Raw genomic sequence first — 19150 nt, forward strand, 5'->3', positions numbered from 1 at the left:
CCCACTTGTGCTGGATATAGTGATAAATGTGGTTGTCATGACACCAACTCTAACCAATGAGCTCACAGCATTGCATCTGTCTGACAGGTGACTCACTGCTTGGTGGGCGGACCGTTCACTGCCTAACCTTTCTTTCCTTGCTGGTTATTAATCCACTTCCCTTGTTCCTCCATCACAAATTAACCTCTCTCTTCTTCTCCCCCCCCTCCCCTTATCTGTCTCTTTCTGTCCATTTCCTTTCACAACCCCGTCCTTTGTTGTTTCTCCCTCTTGCAGCAAATTTGTTCACGTGAAAATTATTGATGATGAAGAGTATGAGAAAAACAAGAACTTCTTCCTGGAGCTGGCTGAGCCTCGCATGGTAGACATGAGTCTGCAGAAAGGTGCGGTACTGAACTTCTTTCTCTCATTCTCGCTCTCCCACTTTTACTTTCTTCTGCACTTCTGCAGCACTTCTTTGTCTAATTTCTGTCCCCGCTTTACCTAAACCTTCATCTCGTTTCCATTTTTCTGCCCTGCTCCTTCTGATTCAGTGGAACTCTGACTTTCCTTTCAGAACTCAGTTCTTTCATATCAAATCAGAAACCTGCAGTAGAATCACATCATTTTCTTCTGTATGAAAGACTCCCCAGACGCCATTAGCATCTGCATAAAAAAGAAAAGATTGTCTAGATGTCACCTTTATGTATGCAAAGGAGCAAGAACCAAATATATAGGAAGGCGTTACTTAAAGGCATGAGTTATTTTCAGCTTCAGAGACCTACTTTGAATGGTTTCCCCTGAAAAGGGATTATTGGTTTAAATTTGCAATGAGGGAAATTATTCACCAAACTCCTCAAACTAAGACTTTTGTCAGGTTAGAGATTATAACCCAAATATACTCATTTAACAAACAAAGAAAAGTTCAGCTCAATATTTTGCTCCGTCACAGATTTTTTGCTTTTTTGTGAATACATTAGAACTTCAAATAAACTTAAGTAATTTTAAATCCCCTGGTATAATATTAAAGACCATTTTAGGGAATGAAAAATAGAGTGTTTACCTATAGTTTTATTTATTTAGGGGAAAAAGCTACACCCATCTCAAATGACAGAACTATGTTTATTTAAAAAAGCTTATAAGGATGTATAACGCTTTTAACAGCAACAGATGGTTTAAAAATGTATGACAGAAAAATCCCTGATATAATTAGTGCACAGCCATTTTTAAATCCGGGCTTACACTGTACGATTTTTTGCACTTTTTGGGCTGACTTTCCAGTCGTGCGAGAATTTTTCGACCGGGCCGACTTTCAGCCTGATCGTGCGTCGGGCATCATCTAGTGTACAGGGGGTAACGAGGGGCGATAAGCCTCTCACGACCGCCTCCCGATCAGGAATCGTGAGGTCAGGAGAAAATCAAACATGTTCATCGCTCAGTTGGCATGCAAAACAAGAATTCTTCTTCTTCCTCTCAGATGAAAACACAGAAGCATGGCGGGGGTGCAAGTAAAATGGAGTACTTTCTGTAAAACTGACAGACCGTAGTAGCCACGTTTGCTCAGCCATGTCTTTGCAACATATTCTCATTATGAGTGCGTATGAAATCGTACAAAAAGTTATGCACACTATTTTGTACGTTTTTGGACGTTTTTCCTCAAAAAACCACATCAGTGCGCATGCGCTGGCAGACAGAAAAAAAAAGCAGATCCGCGGACGGACGTAAAAATGGGAAAAACAGTGCAATCATCACTTATTCATGTCTCTAACTACATTGCTTGCTGTTTTATATCTTAGGGTTAGGGTTAGGGCTAATTGTAATTTATATTCTATGTTCTTGAATGGTGCGTAAGATGCGCATGCGCATACGACGAAAAAAACGTCCAAAACGTACGAAATTACAGTGCATAACTTTTTGTACGATTTCATACGCACTCATAATGAGAATAGGTTGGTCTTTGTCCAAATACGTCGTCGCCTTTTCTTTTTAAGGCTTTCAGCACAAAATTGCCCAAATTGCAAAGGCAGCACTTTTCTTTCTAGTGAGCTTCTTATTCCTCTTCTACTAGTTTGGCTTCCGGATAGACGAGTCAGAGTAGCGCCATCTCTGCGTGGAGCTGAGTCCGCCATGGTTTTTGGACGTACATGTGAGCAGGTAGATTGCATCAGAGCGTTGTGATGCACAGCGTGATAACATTCATTGTGAGCTGTGAACTCACTGTACGATGAAACCCTGCCTTTTCATCATACAATGTGAGCTGTAGCTGCGTTCAACAATTGAAAAAATTGCACAGTGTATGCCCGGCTTAAGGCTTTTAGTTGAAGAAGAACCCTGCAAAAGCATCTTGGCCCTTTTGCACTGAATTTACAAAGGGAGAGATCTACATACCGGGGGTTTTAAACAATCTTAGCGGTTCAATAAAGAATATAGTTCCAGCGTTCAAACATGGTGGTAGTACTAGTTTGATGGCTTGGGTCTCTCTGTTTCAGGAAATGTGGACTTGCTATTTGCTCTACTTAATTATTCTTTGCACAACTGATTATTTCTTTATCATAAACACTTAAATTAATTTGAGTTATTGCATTTTCATGTAGGGCCAGGTTGTAATGCCTGGACAGAATCTGGAGACCTGATAATTCAGGCGACACAAGAATAAAGCGTCAAAGAATTCATTCCAAAGTAAGCTGGTGTCACAGGAACTGACTGGAACTGGAATCCCTGTAGGGAGGTTGAACAGAGTTAGTGACCGAGAACAACGCAGGTGTTAAAGGTGCACTGAATGAAAGCCACTAACCATCCCAGAAGCCAGGAGGAAGCACAGGCTCTGATGATTGACCCCTGTGGCTCTTTTAGGATGATTTGGATCACTGATGACTGATCCAAATCCTAATGGTGCTATACAGGGAGGGCTAAAGCTAGCGGGGGGAGTCGCAGACAGTTCGAGGGTCATGCACAGAGAAGCAGTCCACAGGGCAGAGGTTTCCATAATGGCTAGCGGAGAGGGAAATCTGAAATCAAGACGAGATAATCTGAAACATGAGACACACTAACCAGAGGAACAGAGGCAGGAGGAAGATCTGAGGTTCAGGCTTGAATCGTTCAAAATTCGATATAACAATCGAGATGCAGGTAGAAGCAAACAGAATCGCTGGTGAGTCTAGGCATCTAGGTGTCCAGAGGTCTGAAGCTAACAAGGGCGTCCGACAGGGGCAACGCAAGCAGGAGGAAACAGAAACCAGACAGTTGGAGATCAGGAGATTCTACCATAATGGCAGGTTGGTCTAGTCCAACTAACAGCTTTCAGGTTTCTGCTGGTTACCCACTGGGAGAGTCAGGAATATTTAGCTGCTCCCAGATGCAGCAACTCCCAGTAATTAGAGCTGCAGCAGATGTAACCGCTCAGACCTCATTGGCAGTGGAGCAGAGGGAGCAAGCATTTACCACGTTTACATGTCCTACATGCTAAACTGTCTTTGTTATTTCAGTTTGGGACAATTAAAAGCAATAGTAACAGTGGAACAGTGGACCAGCTCTACACCCTCTGCAGGGTGCTTGAGGGTTCTTGGGAGTTTGCCCAACCAGTCCACATGTGTTTTGTGGACTTGGAGAAGGCATTCGACCGTGTCCCTCGTGCTGCCCTGTGGGGGGTGCTCCAGGAGTATGGAGTCGGGGGCCCTTTATTAGGGGCCATCCGTTCTCTGTACAATCGGAGCAGGAGTCTGGTTCGCATTGCCGGCATTAAGTCGGACCTGTTCCCGGTGCATGTTGGACTCCGACAGGGCTGCCCTCTGTCACCGGTCCTGTTCATAACTTTTATGGACAGGATTTCTAGGCGCAGCCAAGGACCGGAGGGGGTCGGGTTCGGGGACCAGCGGATCTCATCCCTGCTTTTTGCGGATGATGTAGTTCTGCTGGCTCCCTCCTGCCAAGACCTACAGCGTGCGCTGGGGCGGTTCGCAGCCGAGTGTGAAGCGGCCGGGATGAGAATCAGCTCCTCCAAGTCCGAGGCCATGGTTCTCGACCGGAAAAAGGTGGCTTGTCCCCTTCAGGTTGGAGGAGAGTCCCTGCCTCAAGTGGAGGAGTTCAAGTATCTTGGGGTCCTGTTCACGAGTGAGGGAAGAATGGAGCGGGAGATCGATAGACGGATCGGTGCGGCTGCTGCAATAATGCGGACGCTGCACCGGTCTGTCGTGGTGAAGAGAGAGCTGAGCGAAAAGGCAAAGCTCTCAATTTACCGTTCGGTCTACGTTCCTACCTTCACCTATGGTCATGAAATCTGGATCATGACCGAAAGAACGAGATCCCGGATACAAGTGGCTGAAATGAGCTTTCTCCGCAGGGTGGCTGGGCTCTCCCTTAATTCAATTCAATTCAGTTTATTTATATAGCGCCAAATTCACAACACATGTCATCTCAAGGCACTTTACAGTTCAACCAGATCATACAGTCAAATGACCTCCTCACCCTTAGAGATAGGGTGAGGAGCTCGGTCATTCGGGAGAGGCTCAGTGTAGAGCCGGTTCTCCTCCACATCGAGAGGAGTCAGTTGAGGTGGCTCGGACATCTTCTTCGGATGCCCCCTGGACGCCTCCCTCGGGAGGTGTTCCAGGCACGTCCCACTGGGAGGAGGCCCAGGGGACGGCCCAGGACACGCTGGAGAGACTACGTCTCTCGGCTGGCCTGGGAGCGCCTAGGGCTTCCCCCAGCAGAGCTGGGGGAGGTGTCTGTGGAGAGGGAAGTCTGGGAGTCTCTGCTTAGTCTGCTGCCCCCGCGACCCGGTTCCGGATAAAGCGGGAGACGACGAGTACGAGTACGAGTAAAAGCAACAAACACTGACCATAACTAAAAAAAAAACATTTCCTACAGGTCTCGTAAAACAGATAGACGTCAAGGAGCATCCTGTTTACTGATGTAAACTTTGAAAGGGGAATACAGCACATTTATCAAAAGCCCCTTTTCTACTAAAAGCCCCAGGATTTAATGTTCCTATTATTTACACCTTTAGTCCAGCAGATAGTTATTATAAGAACGCTGCTGAGTTGGAATGTGGGAGACAGTAAAGGTGTAAAGGAGGAGTAAGCTAAGTGATTTCTGTTCAGACAGAGTGTGGGACATAAATAGGTAACGTCAGCTGAAGCTGCGCGGGATACATACCAGTGGTCAGGGTTTCGTCTCCAAGGGAAAGGAAAACGAGGCTTTGTGTGCCGTTTCCTTTTTTCCTCTCTTTTTTTAAAATACTGCTCTGAAAGAACTATTTGTAGGTAATAAATGTACGATGAAACATACAGTTTTGAGTAACCATGAGGTAAAAGTTACCTTATATTTACTCACAAACACAACATACTGTAAGTTTGCTGTACAGAATTATTTGCTATCCTGCTTTTTCACACCTTTCAGTTTCAGACACATTCTAAAGCGTTGATTGAAACCGGCAACTCAAATGCTTCCATGTATTCTCACCATGTAATAATATTCTAACTAAATAAAATAGATTGTGACAAGACGTCCATCTATTGGAACATGAAACATAATCTAGATGGAGCTGCTGATAAATTAATTGTGTTAGCAACAGAAGCCGCAGCAAAACTATTTGTTTGGCTTGGTAATTGTGTGTTTTTGGTTATATGTTTAATATAAAATAACAGGCTTTTTTGTCTATTTTGATAATCACACACCTTTAATGCTCAGCCTGAACTAGTACAGTAGTGGCATTCTTTGCAGTTGCAAATTTTGAGATAAAGCATAACGCGGCATCTGTTGGCGCATGTAACACAGACCCATGCGCACTTTAAACTATATTTTAACATACATGGTTCCTGCATAACAGAGGGCAGATTAATATGATTTGGTTGTATGATTTATATGATGTATAGTATACATACTGTAATAAAAGATCATTTTATCAGCATCATCCTTTCCTATCTCTGAAAGATACGGTTGAAGGTTAAGGAAGTGAATTCCTGGTCTAGAAGTCAAGGACCCAATCCATGCAAAATGTACTGAGTCACATTAGTTGTAGATTTGTTCTCTTGTTTATCTTTAGATAGATCGGTTTGGTGTGTTTTTAGCCAGAAAAAAAAACAATTCCATTGCTTTTTGGGGACTAACTACCTAGTGTTTGTCAAGCTCGAAACCTTGGACCCAATATTCAAACAGATGGATCTGGATGAGTTCTAACAGTCTTTATTAATTAACTGCGTGCGGCTGCTCGTCAGCTGGAGCGGATAACCCGGATCCTCTGGGTCAGAGTTCAGTCCGATCCCAGAGGGACGTGAGTAATCCGGGAAGGTGATTTTCCTCCGCTTGCAGAGGACGCCGCCCCTGGAGCTCTGTGTGATGAGCGGAGCTGATGCCAACCGACGCCCGGGAGCAGCTGTGTCCAGAAGGGGAAATCCAAACGTAACAGAACCAAGTTCTGTCATGGTCTTGGTTCTGTTTACTTTACTTTGCTCCTTGTTTTCTAGTTTTATTGGTTTAATTCCTATTTTGTTGTAGTTTCTAGATTTATTGTAGTTCTCAGGTTTTTCTGTTGTTGTCCTCTGTTGCCTTCTAGTGTGTTCCTTTCCCCTTGGCTTCCTCGTTGTCTCCTCTCACACCTGCTCCTTATCAGCTCGTTAGCCCTGCCTTTGTCTCAGTCAGCTATTTATACTCTCCCTCTGCTGTCACTCTTTGTTGGTTCCTTGTTGCTGCTGGTCCTGTCGTTGCTGTTGTCTTCTCACCTTGTCTCTCCCTGGCTCCTTGTGCGTGATGTCTCCATGGTTCTGGTCTGTGTTACATTTTTAGTTGGAATTTTTGCTGCTCGACGCGCCGCGTCAACCAATCAGAGAAGCTGATCTGGGAGCTGGCAGGGAGAGAGACACAGCGCTGATGATCAGAGCGCTATGATCACTCCTCTGAAACAGTTTATTGACGCATAAATAAACTTAAAATGTAGAAATCTGCCGGCAGAATATGTTCGCTTTTATTATCCTGCTGCCTGCAGATCGGATTATTTAGATGAAAAACACCTACCAGCCGCCGCGGTGAACCGCGTGGAGGCGACCCGGCCAGAGGCTGCTGTTGAAGGGATTCCTTCTGTCGGCGCACCGCTGGTATGTGGGGGTCTGAGCGGCTCCGACAGAAATAATATTGGAAGGCAGGATTGTAATCTGGATGAACTGACTGCAATGATTAAGTTTTAGGTGTATTTTCTCACTTAAAAACATATTAAAACTACTTTATTCCCACTGATCACAGCAAATATAGCTGCAAGGCAGAGAAAGGATAGTGAAGCTCCGCCCAACGCGCGTCAGCCACACTTTTGCACCGCGGAGCCAGAGCAGCAAAGCTGCTTCAGCCGCGCGTCAGAACTCACTGGTACAAGCAGCAAAAATGAAGCAGCAGACGCGATTTTAGTGCTTTTGCTGCGTCCGGTGTGAAGGTAGCACAAGAAATCACCTCAGCCTCTCTGCCTCTGCATTTGGGTCCTCTAAACCACAACCAAGACGTGAAAATTTTATAAACTGGACCATCAGAGAGCCGATGAGGGAATCCAAGCCGTGGTCAGGAAAACAGTCCAGGTTCGGAAAGTCAGTTGAATCCAGGAAACAGTCCAGAACTGATCAGACTAATAGAGCAGGCAGATGCAAAGCAAAACTCCTTTAATGTGGGATCAAACTCAAACGCTAGAGTTACTCTCACCAAACAGCTGTTATGTTTAAATACACCTTCATTAAATAAAACTTTTATAGAGATAGCCACAAATGATTAGAAGCTAATGAATTATAAAGGGGCTGCTTAGCTTGCAGATCATGTTAACAACATTTATCCAATTGGAGAAATCTGTAGCAAAATTAGCAACTGCATTAAACAAAGCTAGAGGAACTGACAGCTCTTTAATCATTTAATCCTTAAATCATTTTGTAGTCGCAGGGACTTATTCACATGCTGTTACTTTACATATTCTAAATTCAGCAGGTCACTCTGTTTATATAGGATCTCACAACTTTATATTTAATGTTTGTGTTTAATGAGTAAACAAGGAAGACAGTCGTAGACATGAATTATGTCTACGGAGAAACCAGTGGAGCAAAGAGAGTTGGCAACACCAAGTGGAGGTTAGAAAAGAAAGAGGAAAACTCCAGATCAAGTGTAAAATTGTGCTTACAAATATTCAATGCCAAAGGGAATAAGACAGGAGGAGTGCTCAGAATACAATATGAACATTGGTGTTCACTGAAGCAGGAGCTAAAGCTGCAGAAGCATTCAGATTCCTCTGCAACTTGATGGAAGCATAAACAGCTTCTGCTGACAAATTGTGCAAAACAACGTCTATATCTGCTGATTGGAAACTATTGAAAAAATAATTTTATACTCTAAAGGGACTAAGAAAACACAATCAGGACAAACTGTAGGTTTATACTGTTTTATTTGGAGCTGAATGTTTGATTTTTGTTGTTGAGTTGATCTTGCAGACACATCGCTCCCAGGTTACCCATGGACTCATTATCCGTTCTCTGATTCCAGAAATCAAAACAACGCATAGATTTGAAATTTTAAACCCAAAAACGGAAATATATTAAGTAATTTCATTTTGGTGGAAGGAAAAACTAAGAAACTGTCCTTATATTCCCGATACCTCCAGACTCGGAACTTTTTCATATCACTGCATGCCTTAATTAGCTCTGCAATGCTAATTCTATTCCAAACCCAGTACAGTTTTACATATGCTTTTATCTTTAATGTTATTGTTGTATCTATTTATAGATTGTTTCGTAAGAAGATACACAATCCAGTTTGATCTCCAAGTAGAATAAAAAGATGTAACTGAAAAGATTGTGGTAGATGCTGTTATCAGAAAGGAAAGAAATGATCAGAAAGAATAAATAGATGAATAAAAAGAAAAAGGAAAAAGAAAGAAAGAGGGGTTTGCAATCACAGCAGATTGAGCATCATGTCTGCATGAAAGTTTGTTGATCATGGTGGTGGGCGTGAACACAGGGCGGATCCATCACACTCACTTTCTCGCTCACCCTGTGATGGGATGAAGTCTGGAGGAGAACTCCTCCTGTAAACCCTTTTTTATACCAAAACGCTGCCAATACGCCATTAAACAGTAGCTGGAAGTTAGAAACACGTTCAGCACTCGTCTGGAACACGTCAGATACGTTGATAGGCATTGGAGAGAAGTTCTGGATAAGTTACGCAGAAGTTATGAACAAGTTACTCAGAGGTTTAGGATAAGCTAGACACCGCGACTGATGAGGAACTAACGCTGAACTTATGTCAACGATCAGATAACTGACCTGGAACTTGAAAAATAATAATAACTGAACTTTATTAATTTCATACTGGAGAAATTCACATCTGCATTTAACCCATTGCCTTGGGGATCAGTGGGCCGTCATTGTGCGGCAACCGAGGAGCAGTGTCGGGTTAAGGGTCTTGCTCAGGGACCCAGTGTGGCAGTGTGTGGGAGTGGGGCTCGAACTCAGAACCTCTGGATACTAAGGGCAATTCCCATTAGGCCGTCACTCCCCCCTGACTTATGCCGCATTTATGAGCATACGCTGGAGTATTTTAAGCAACATTTCTCGACGTACTTGCCATACGTCGACATGTTTCAGCGTGCTGCAGCATGCTCATAACTTATCCAAAACTGACCCATAACTTATCCAATGCATAAGTGACGTACGAAAAATGTGGCAAATACGCCGGCTAAATCGTCAAGGTGCGAGAGGGGTTGTACAACAAGCCTCTGATTGAAGACATGGTTTTTGTATAACAGTGTTTTGAAGAGGATGCTTAGAATTGATGACAGCGTTTGGACCTGGAGCCTGACTCCGTTTGAGTCTCTCCAGCTGCCTCTTCTCCTGATTTCTAGAGAGAAACAGCTGGAAGCAGGAAGTACAGAAAGCAGCATCATCGGATTTGGCTAAGATTTAAAAAAAAAACACACAAAGCATCCTTGCTGTTTCTACTCTTGACGTTAACTATGTTCCTTATGCTTCTCCATGATTTCCTGTCTCCCTCCTTTAGTTGTTCCTTTAGATCCGTGGTGATCTGGGACGGCGTTAGCTGCAATGGTTTATATAGTCAGTTACACATGAGGTCATGGTTTTAGTGGTCTCTAAATTAGCCCAGTGCATCCCAGTCTGTAGCCTCAAAACAATATTTCAGAACTTCCCATGACCGGTTCTTTTTGATGAAGGTTTCCTTTTTAAAAAAGGCTTAAATTTTGAGCAGAGAAGAACAAAATTCTTAACAGGTTTTCTAAGAGTAGGTTTTACTATGAGCTTCATTTTGATCAAACCACCTCTTGGATTTATCAAACAGAGCAGCAGCAGCAGCTTGTTATGCAGACCCTAACGATTCAGGGAATCAGGATGTGATCCAAATTTCTCAAAGTTTTGTAACGCCTACATTGTTTTCTCTTTGTAATTAGCACAAATACTATTCCTGCTCATTATAATTTCCTTGGGGGACATCTCTCTTATTCAGAGTCAGACCTTCCTGTCCCAACTGTAATTTCCACCCATGTTTATTTTACTGAATGATTAAATTGTTACTCATTTCGACTGTAGAGGCAGAACAAACTGCTGTGCAACTAATGAAAGTGCAGACAATGTTTGCAGAGAATTATAAAAGATATGTCTACTTATTTTGTAAATGCAGAGGGTAATTAATGTTTGATTTCGGTAATGAATGTTTAAACTATATATGATGAGGGGTGTAATGAAAAAGCTCTTCTCGTGCAGCTCATGTTTTATGAATGTCTCTTTGCAGATGAAATCACTTTGATCCCACATTAGAGGAAACAGGAGACGGTTTATTAGGTTTTGCGGGAACATTGTTTTGTTGCTGTTATGGCTTTATTGCAAATAATGAATGATATAATGGTTTTATAGTTTTTCAATATAATGTAGCAATTAAATTGTTGTTGAAAACCCGCGATCTGTAGCTGATTGGGCTTGTTTTTCTCCTTATTAAAGCCAAAGTGGAGAGGCAGAAAGGATGAATAATCTCTTAGACTGTAGTTTATTTCATCGTAAATAGCTTCACTCCAGTTGTCTTAGATCAGAAGGCTATTTGTCAATACGACCACTTTAACTACTATTTACATACAGACTATTTCTGTAGAGAGATGATCCCAATGAAAAACAGTAAAAAATAATTATTCGATCTTCTTTCAGCACTTTAATGTGGAATTTATTGCTGTCAGTTACATCAATCTGTGCAACTTTTCCTGATTTCTTCATGAGTTGATATGTTGAGAGCAGATTGTGGCAGATGTGAATCCCAGGCTGGCAGATCTGACTTTGGACAATGTGTGAGTAATGAAAGCAATCAAGGCAGCAGTCACCCTGACCTGTCAGTCTGGAGATGTTTACTGCCAGCTCTAGCAATGCCCTTCTCTAACTTATATTGAAGTGGTCAATACTATTAGCACCTTCAGTGAGGTGGTTATAACAGCTACTACAATTCTGCTTCAACTTTAATCCAGTAGCCAAAGCAAAGGCAAATAGAGATGCATACAATGATGTTTTGAAGTCCAGATCTAAATCTGTCTTTTGCACCTTTGTGTTACTGGACATGGTTAACCGTCTTCCACACAGTCTTTTATGACAGGTGTTATTTTCAGTGTAAGCTTATTAACTATTTTTATCATGATGCATCCATTGATTGGAAAAAAAAATAAAAAAAGATCTGAACAAGTTATTGTGAAAAAATGTTTGTCTTGGATTATAAATACTTTTAGGTTATCTAAATAAATGGACCTTGTCTGAGTTCTATAGTCTTTTCATGTAAAATCTAAGGATTTATTTGGGGATTTTGCAGATTTTTGATTCTGATGTGAGTCATAATGTTTTTATTTTGGTCATTTGAAAAGTAACACAAACTATACAGAGGTTGAACAATGAAACTGAAACACCTCTCATTTAAGTGTGGGAGGTTTCATGGCTAAATTGGAACAGTCTGGTGGGCAATCTTCATTAATTGCACATTGAACCAATAAGAACAGAGTGTGAAGGTCCAATTAGCAGGGTAAGAGCACAGTTTGCAATGCACACAACATTATGGGTGACATACCAGAGTTCAAAAGAGGACAAATTGTTGGTGCACGTCTTGCTGGCACATCTGTGACCAAGACAGCAAGTCTTTGTGATGTATCTAGAGCCACGGTATCCAGGGTAATGTCAGCATACCACCAAGAAGGACAAACCACATCCAACAGGCTTAACTTTGGACGCAAGAGGAAGCTGTCTGAAAGGGATATTCGGGTGCTAACCCGGATTGTATCCAAAAAACATAAAACCACGGCTGCCCAAATCATGGCAGCATTAAATGTGCACCTCAACTCTCCTGTTTCCACCAAAACTGTCCATCGGGAGCTCCACAGGGTCAATATACACGGCTATAGCCAAACCTTTGGTCACTCGTGCCAATGCCAAAAGGTCGGTTTCAATGGTGCAAAGAGGGCAAATCTTGGGCTGTGGACAACGTGAAACATGTATTGTTCTCAGCTGAATCCACCTTTACTGTTTTCTCCACATTCGGGAGAGTTACGGTGTGGAGAAGTCCCAAAGAAGTGCACCACCCAGACTGTTGCATGCCCAGAGGGAAGCATGGGGGTGGATCAGTGATGGTTAGGGCTGTCATATCATGGCATTCCCTTGGCCCCATACTTGTGCTAGATGGGCATCAATACCCACAGCAAGACTGGTGAAAGATTGGTTTAATGAACATGAAAGTAAAGTTGAACATCTCCCATGGCCTGCACAGTCACCAGATCTAAATATTATTGAGCCACTTTGGGGTGTTTTGGAGGAGCGAGTCAGGAAACATTTTCCTTTACCAGCATCACGTCGTGACCTGGCCATTATCCTGCAAGAAGAATGGCTTAAAATCCCTCTGACCACTGTGCAGGACTTGTATATGTCACTCCCAAGACGAATTGACGCTGTATTGGCCGCAAAAGGAGGCCCTACACCATACTAATAAATTATTGGGGTCTAAAACCAGGTGTTTCAGTTTCATTGTCCAACCCCTGTATTAGCCAGGGCTGTGAAAATAACATATTCTTAGTGCTTTTATGCGACCAAGGGGATTCCTGAAGAGCTAGATGATAAAAACAGCAAAGTGGGAATTAAAACATTTCTAGGCCTTTAAAGATTAGAGCAAAAACTATACATACAGACCGATTAATAGGGTTTCGTCTTATTGTTTCAATCTTTTTCTTCCATTATGTGCGTAACTATACCTCCATTGAGGAGGAGGTACGTGTCGTTTTGCAGCGTATGTTTGGGTAAATTAAACACTGCAAAAACAATCCAGAAATAAGTAAAAAATGGCTTAAATTAAGTATATTTAGCCTTAATTTGAGCAGGTAAATAAGATGATTTGCCAATGGAATGAGTATTTTCACTCTTAAAATAAGATAGTTAGATAATATTTACTTGAAATAAGACGATAAAATAGTTTTTTCTTATTTTAAAAGGAAATTGTCTTGTTCCATTGGCAAAGTGTCTTACTTACCTCCTCAAATCAAGGAAAAACACACTTATTTTAAGAAAAAATTACTTATTGAGATTTATATTTTTTGCAGTGATGGACGTCATAGTTTATTATATGCATGTGTCAGTGTGTGTGTGCATGCGCAGTTGCAGGATTTAAATCCCCTCCCTGACTTCTCCCAGTGGTAATCCATCTCCCACTGCCACTTTCCATTCAAATCACGCCTGCTGTTGGGAAATGTGCCACCCGTCGGCCGCCTTTCTCAGAGGGAGCTCTCACGGCATCTAAGGGCACTTCACATGCTATTGTTCGAGCCTGGCTAACTCCTTTCTTGCAGTCTGCTTTCACACATGGATTCATTATCTCCAAATGAGCAGTGAGACATATTAATTTTGAAGACAAAGAAAAGACACAAGCACAAATGGATTTTAAGATTGCGTGCCTTGGATACTTTACAATAAGGTGCATCATGTAGAAAATGGCCCTATTTACATTGTTATATTGATTGAAAACACTCAACGGCGAGTTTATAGGTTCATTTGACATTATGCAAACAATATTAGTTACAATACAATCTCAACCAGTTATTTCATACTAAATGGGCGTATATTAAAGGATGACAGCAGATAACATTCTATTTACATTTCTACACATTCACATTTTTCTGAGCACCACATAAATCTTAATATCAAGCAAGAATAAACAAAATTAATAAAACGTTTGATCACTTCATGTGGTAAACCTTTTTTTTTTCAACCAGACTAACTGACCTTATCAGAAAAAGGGAAAAAGAGGAATAATGCAGCCATTATCTTGACCTTTAGCTCAAAGAAAAATAAATGTACATCAGAATAAAGCTCCAAAGCAAAAAGCAAAATTAGATTTATGGAGATGGACTGGCGACCTGTCCAGGTTATACTACACATGGATGGATGGATGATGGATGGATGATGGATGGATGGATGATGGATGGATGGATGATGGATGGATGATGGATGGATGATGGATGGATGGATGGATGGATGGATGATGGATGATGGATGGATGGATGATGGATGGATGGATGGATGATGGATGGATGGATGGATGGATGGATGGATGGATGGATGATGGATGGATGGATGATGGATGGATGGATGGATTATGGATGGATGGATGGATGGATGGATGATGGATGGATGGATGGATGGATGATGGATGGATGGATGGATGGATGGGTGATGGATGATGGATGGATGGATGGATGGATGGATGGATGGATGATGGATGGATGGATGGATGGATGATGGATGGATGGATGATGGATGGATGGATGGATGGATGGATGGGTGATGGATGGATGATTGATGGGTGATGGATGGATGGATGATGGATGGATGATGGATGGATGGATGGATGGATGATGGATGGATGGATGATGGATGATGGATGGATGGATGATGGATGGATGGATGGATGGATGATGGATGATGGATGGATGGATGATGGATGGATGGATGGATGGATGATGGATGATGGATGGATGGATGGATGATGGATGGATGGATGGATGATGGATGATGGATGGATGGATGGATGGATGATGGATGGGTGATGGATGGATAGATGGATGGATGGATGGATGATGGATGGATGATGGATGGATGGATGGATGGATGATGGATGATGATGGATGGATAGATGGATGGATGGATGGATGGATGATGGATGGATGGATGATGGATGGATGGATGGATGGATGGATGATGGATGATGATGGATGGATAGATGGATGGATGGATGGATGATGGATGGATGGATGGATGATGGATGGATGGATGATGGATGGATGGATGGATGGATGATGGATGGATGGATGGATGATGGATGATGGATGATGGATGGATGGATGGATGATGGATGGGTGATGGATGGATAGATGGATGGATGGATGGATGGATGATGGATGGATGATGGATGGATGGATGGATGGATGGATGGGTGATGGATGGATGGATGGATGGATGGATGGGTGATGGATGGATGGGTGATGGATGGATGGATGGATTTACCCAAATGTTTTTGAGAATCTGTTTAACTAAAGTGTTAACTAAAAACAAGCAGTTTAAAACACATTTAAATGTGACTTTAAACATTTCTAAAGAAAAAATGTTGTACCCAAGAGTTGTAGAATCAAACTGACTGATCACACTCTAGGCTGTTTAGTGGCTAGAACTTTTCCTACATGAAGTATACATGTACCTCTTGTGCATGATAGAGTATTATTAATGAAGATCATTAAAGAAACTGACCCTGCTACTAACATTACCTGTTTTAACAGTCACCCTGTAGATAATCATTTAATGTGTAGCATAAGTTGCTACAAAATTAATGAGATTCGATTTTATGAGTAACTAATCTATATCTATACCAAATCAAGGTTCTTATCAACTAAATTAAAAGTTTAAGTAAAACCTTTGTACCTTTCTTTGGACGGAAATATGGACACAACCAGCTAACTGTATTTTTTGTGTGCAAGACTTTTAACCTAGCCTTATAAGCCAGACTAAATGTGAGATTAAATGTGTAATCTAGTCTGGCCCTGATGAATGAGACATCAGAAGATTGTTGATGAGAACAACCTGTTGTTTTTCAAACCATGTCTGTGCCTATTGGCAAACGCTCTGACCAATGAGCAATTGACTGTGAAGTAGGAAGCGGGACAGGAAGCTGGTGGGGGAGTGGAAACAAACAGCATGACGGTAAAACTGCGAATACGTCCTTCTTAAAAATGAATGAGCGTAGAGCCTCTTCCTGCTCACGTTTCAATGAAAACTCAAAGTCTAATCCTTCCAGAACTGATTCCAAAGCTGAGTGAAACCAGAACTGTTCAATAGTTGTTTCCATCTTCCTTGTTGTGCTTTCTCCAGCGTCGTGCAGCTTTGTCATCAAATTCAAAACACATCTCTGCGTTGTGATTGGCCTGCCAGGTCTACGGTCTGGGGCATTGATCGAGGCTAGTTTACTAGGCTACTTTTAAGCTATATAGGACAGCTGATATTGGCCAACATGTGACACCCGTTACTCCTCCTTGCGTGGCAAAAAAACTCCTCGCACATAGAATATGACTGGCAGTGATTGCAGTTTTTCTCCATATTACCTTGAAAACACCAACAAAACATGGTAATCTCTTGCTTGGCATATGGGTATACCTACCATCAAGGAATAAAGGGCGGTATGTCATTGTATTGCTTCCATAATGACCCAGAAAGACGAGTGAGAAGGGTGGCTGTTGTTAAGAGAGATGTTCTAGTCCAGGAGAAATCCTCCAGGTCTGAATAGCTATGATGTTAGCTGTTATTATAGCCCAACACACAGTATGTCCATCATGCTCCAGTCCTTCCAGTGGCATGATGCATTGCAGGAAGTGGGGGTGCTTCCGATGGATGGCAGTCTTGAATCGGTGAAAGCAAGCTAGCAGGCAAATTATAGGGATCCTTCACACCAACAACAGAACATTTTGCAATGTAGCACTGTTTTAATTTCCTCATTAAGATGTTCAACATATTTAGACAATGCTAAGTTGGCAGATTCTCTACTCATTTTGCATTACATCTCTGTAGAAAACATCTTGCTGTTTTGTTATGATGCCTGCATTTGTTTTTATGTGGTATGGCATGGCGGCGTAAGCAGACAGCCGTCGTGTGACTGCACATCCTCTATAGTCACTGCTGGTGAGGCACTTCAAGTCCCTCCACCAGTAGTCAAAAGCCAGCTTACATTTTTTCATTTTCCTTTTTTGGACACAAGACCTAAAAAAGACCACAGAATACCAGGAAAATAGGCTGGTTTTCCAGGCTATGAAATCCCAATAAAAATTACACGGGGACTTGTCGAAGGTTAAGCAGACACTAAAGAGCCTAAATCTCTGGTACTGGGGAGGAAATAAAATCTTTATTCTAGGTTCATAATTCTGTAAGTTCCTTTAGTTATGCATTGGCTTATACTATCCTCAGGAGCGTGAGGATCCTGCCTAAACGCTGATGCAAACCATTTCTATGGTCATCAAACATGTTTAAAACCACAAGCAGTTAAATCAGAAAGTAAACCAACTCTCAAAATGTCGTCTCTCATCTGTTCATTAGGTGCTATCTACACAGATAGTCGTCATCTCACAGATTCCATATGCTGATGAAGATTCTCAGTCATCCAGGTCATAGTCATTCCGTAAAAGTTTAAAAAACAATCCACTGGACTTGGTTTCCAAGGTTTGAAGACGTTTCGCTTCCAAGCAAAACAAGGCCTTGTCTTTATAAAGCCTCAAACTCACTGTGGATCCAGACATTTGAATTGAGAAAACTTCCTGGAGAGGTGGAGAAACGTCTTCAAACCTTGGAAACCAAGTCCAGTGGATTGTTTTTTAAACTTTTACGGAAAGATTCCAATAATGTTCGCTTTGATTCAATCTATCCAGGATTTATCCAACCAGCAGCAAAAGAAGACCAGAAGAATCACTAGAAAAACTGGAAAATTGAATGTAAAAATGTATTCTAAACCAAACATCAATATAGAAATTTGGAACTATCTTCCTAAGGCAAACCCACTGAACTTGCATGACTGCATTGAAGCAGCAATAATAAATAACTGATGCTGGGATTTAATGATGGAATCTCATCCTACCTCTTAAAATTGGTTTACAGATCTTAGTCCATATTATAATCAGAATCCTTGGTCAGGTTAGACACAAAAGGGCGATTCTACGCTGTAAACATCCATGTTGGGATGCTCAGCCTTATTCCTGGAATGACAGAAATCAATTATCTGTTTAATTGAGCTGAGATAAAGACTCATTTTCCAGCCCAATGACACATTACAGATGCCCTAAAGAGCCTCAGGTGTGCCAAAAGGTCAGAGTGGAGCTACTTAATGTTCAGTATTTCATGTTTTATACTTTACAAGAAACCAAAAGTAAAGACTTTTAAAATTGCTTATGTGGATAATCCTAAAATAAACATGATTTGTATCATATTTTATAATCATGTTTATTTTTCAATTTGTTAAATCAGGTGATGCTGTTAAGGGGTAATGACTACTGCAATTACCTTTTATTTCTTATTCATTTGTCTGTATATACTCTATTGAAGCCCAGTCATGTACAAAATAGACTTATGCTTTATTATTGTTTATGGATTATAAATCATGCCTTTGTTTTTATAGTAATCTCACAAAGAGAGACATCTGCTTTCCTGATTTCTTTGGGATAGTGATCGCTTAGTTTTAGGATAGATCAGATAGTTAAATTCTTGGCTTAACAGGTCAGAATATAAGGTTTATTTGGTGTAAAAGGCTTTTTCTTATCAAATGACACATTCTAAATGGGCTTCAATTCAATCGTGGCCATTAAAAGGCCTGATATGTACTTTAACAAGCATATGATTATAAGCATCATTACACAGATGCTCGTACTATGCAATGCGTTATTACCCTAGGATCTGACACAAAGGCGGCTGAAATCTGCTAATGCCGACTGTTTCCTCCGTCTCCTGGTGCTTCTGCCATCAGTTTTCAGACTGTGCCCTTGGTTTGGTAACTGACAGCAGAAGGGAGACCTTGCTGGGTGAGCAATGGGAAGGATCTGCCAATCCTAGCAGCTGGAGCTGTAATCTTCCCACTTGTTGGAAAATAATTTGAAGACATG

The 19150-nt window shown here is 41.6% G+C and overlaps 1 protein-coding gene across 2 annotated transcripts in view; it reads left to right on the forward strand.

The window, feature by feature from the left end:
• The window catches only part of slc8a3 (solute carrier family 8 member 3), a 189668-nt gene that overhangs the window by 129214 nt on the left and 41304 nt on the right, over nucleotides 1–19150 (forward strand). For both annotated transcript variants that reach the window (XM_038285110.1, XM_038285109.1), the window contains exon 3: nucleotides 277–383. In XM_038285110.1, the coding sequence (XP_038141038.1) occupies nucleotides 277–383 (107 nt within the window). The remainder of the gene's footprint in view (nucleotides 1–276; nucleotides 384–19150) is intronic.

Source organism: Cyprinodon tularosa, unplaced genomic scaffold, assembly GCF_016077235.1.
Source record: "Cyprinodon tularosa strain WSP-4 unplaced genomic scaffold, ASM1607723v1 ctg207, whole genome shotgun sequence".
In the NCBI taxonomy this organism is placed as follows: Eukaryota; Metazoa; Chordata; class Actinopteri; order Cyprinodontiformes; family Cyprinodontidae; genus Cyprinodon; species Cyprinodon tularosa.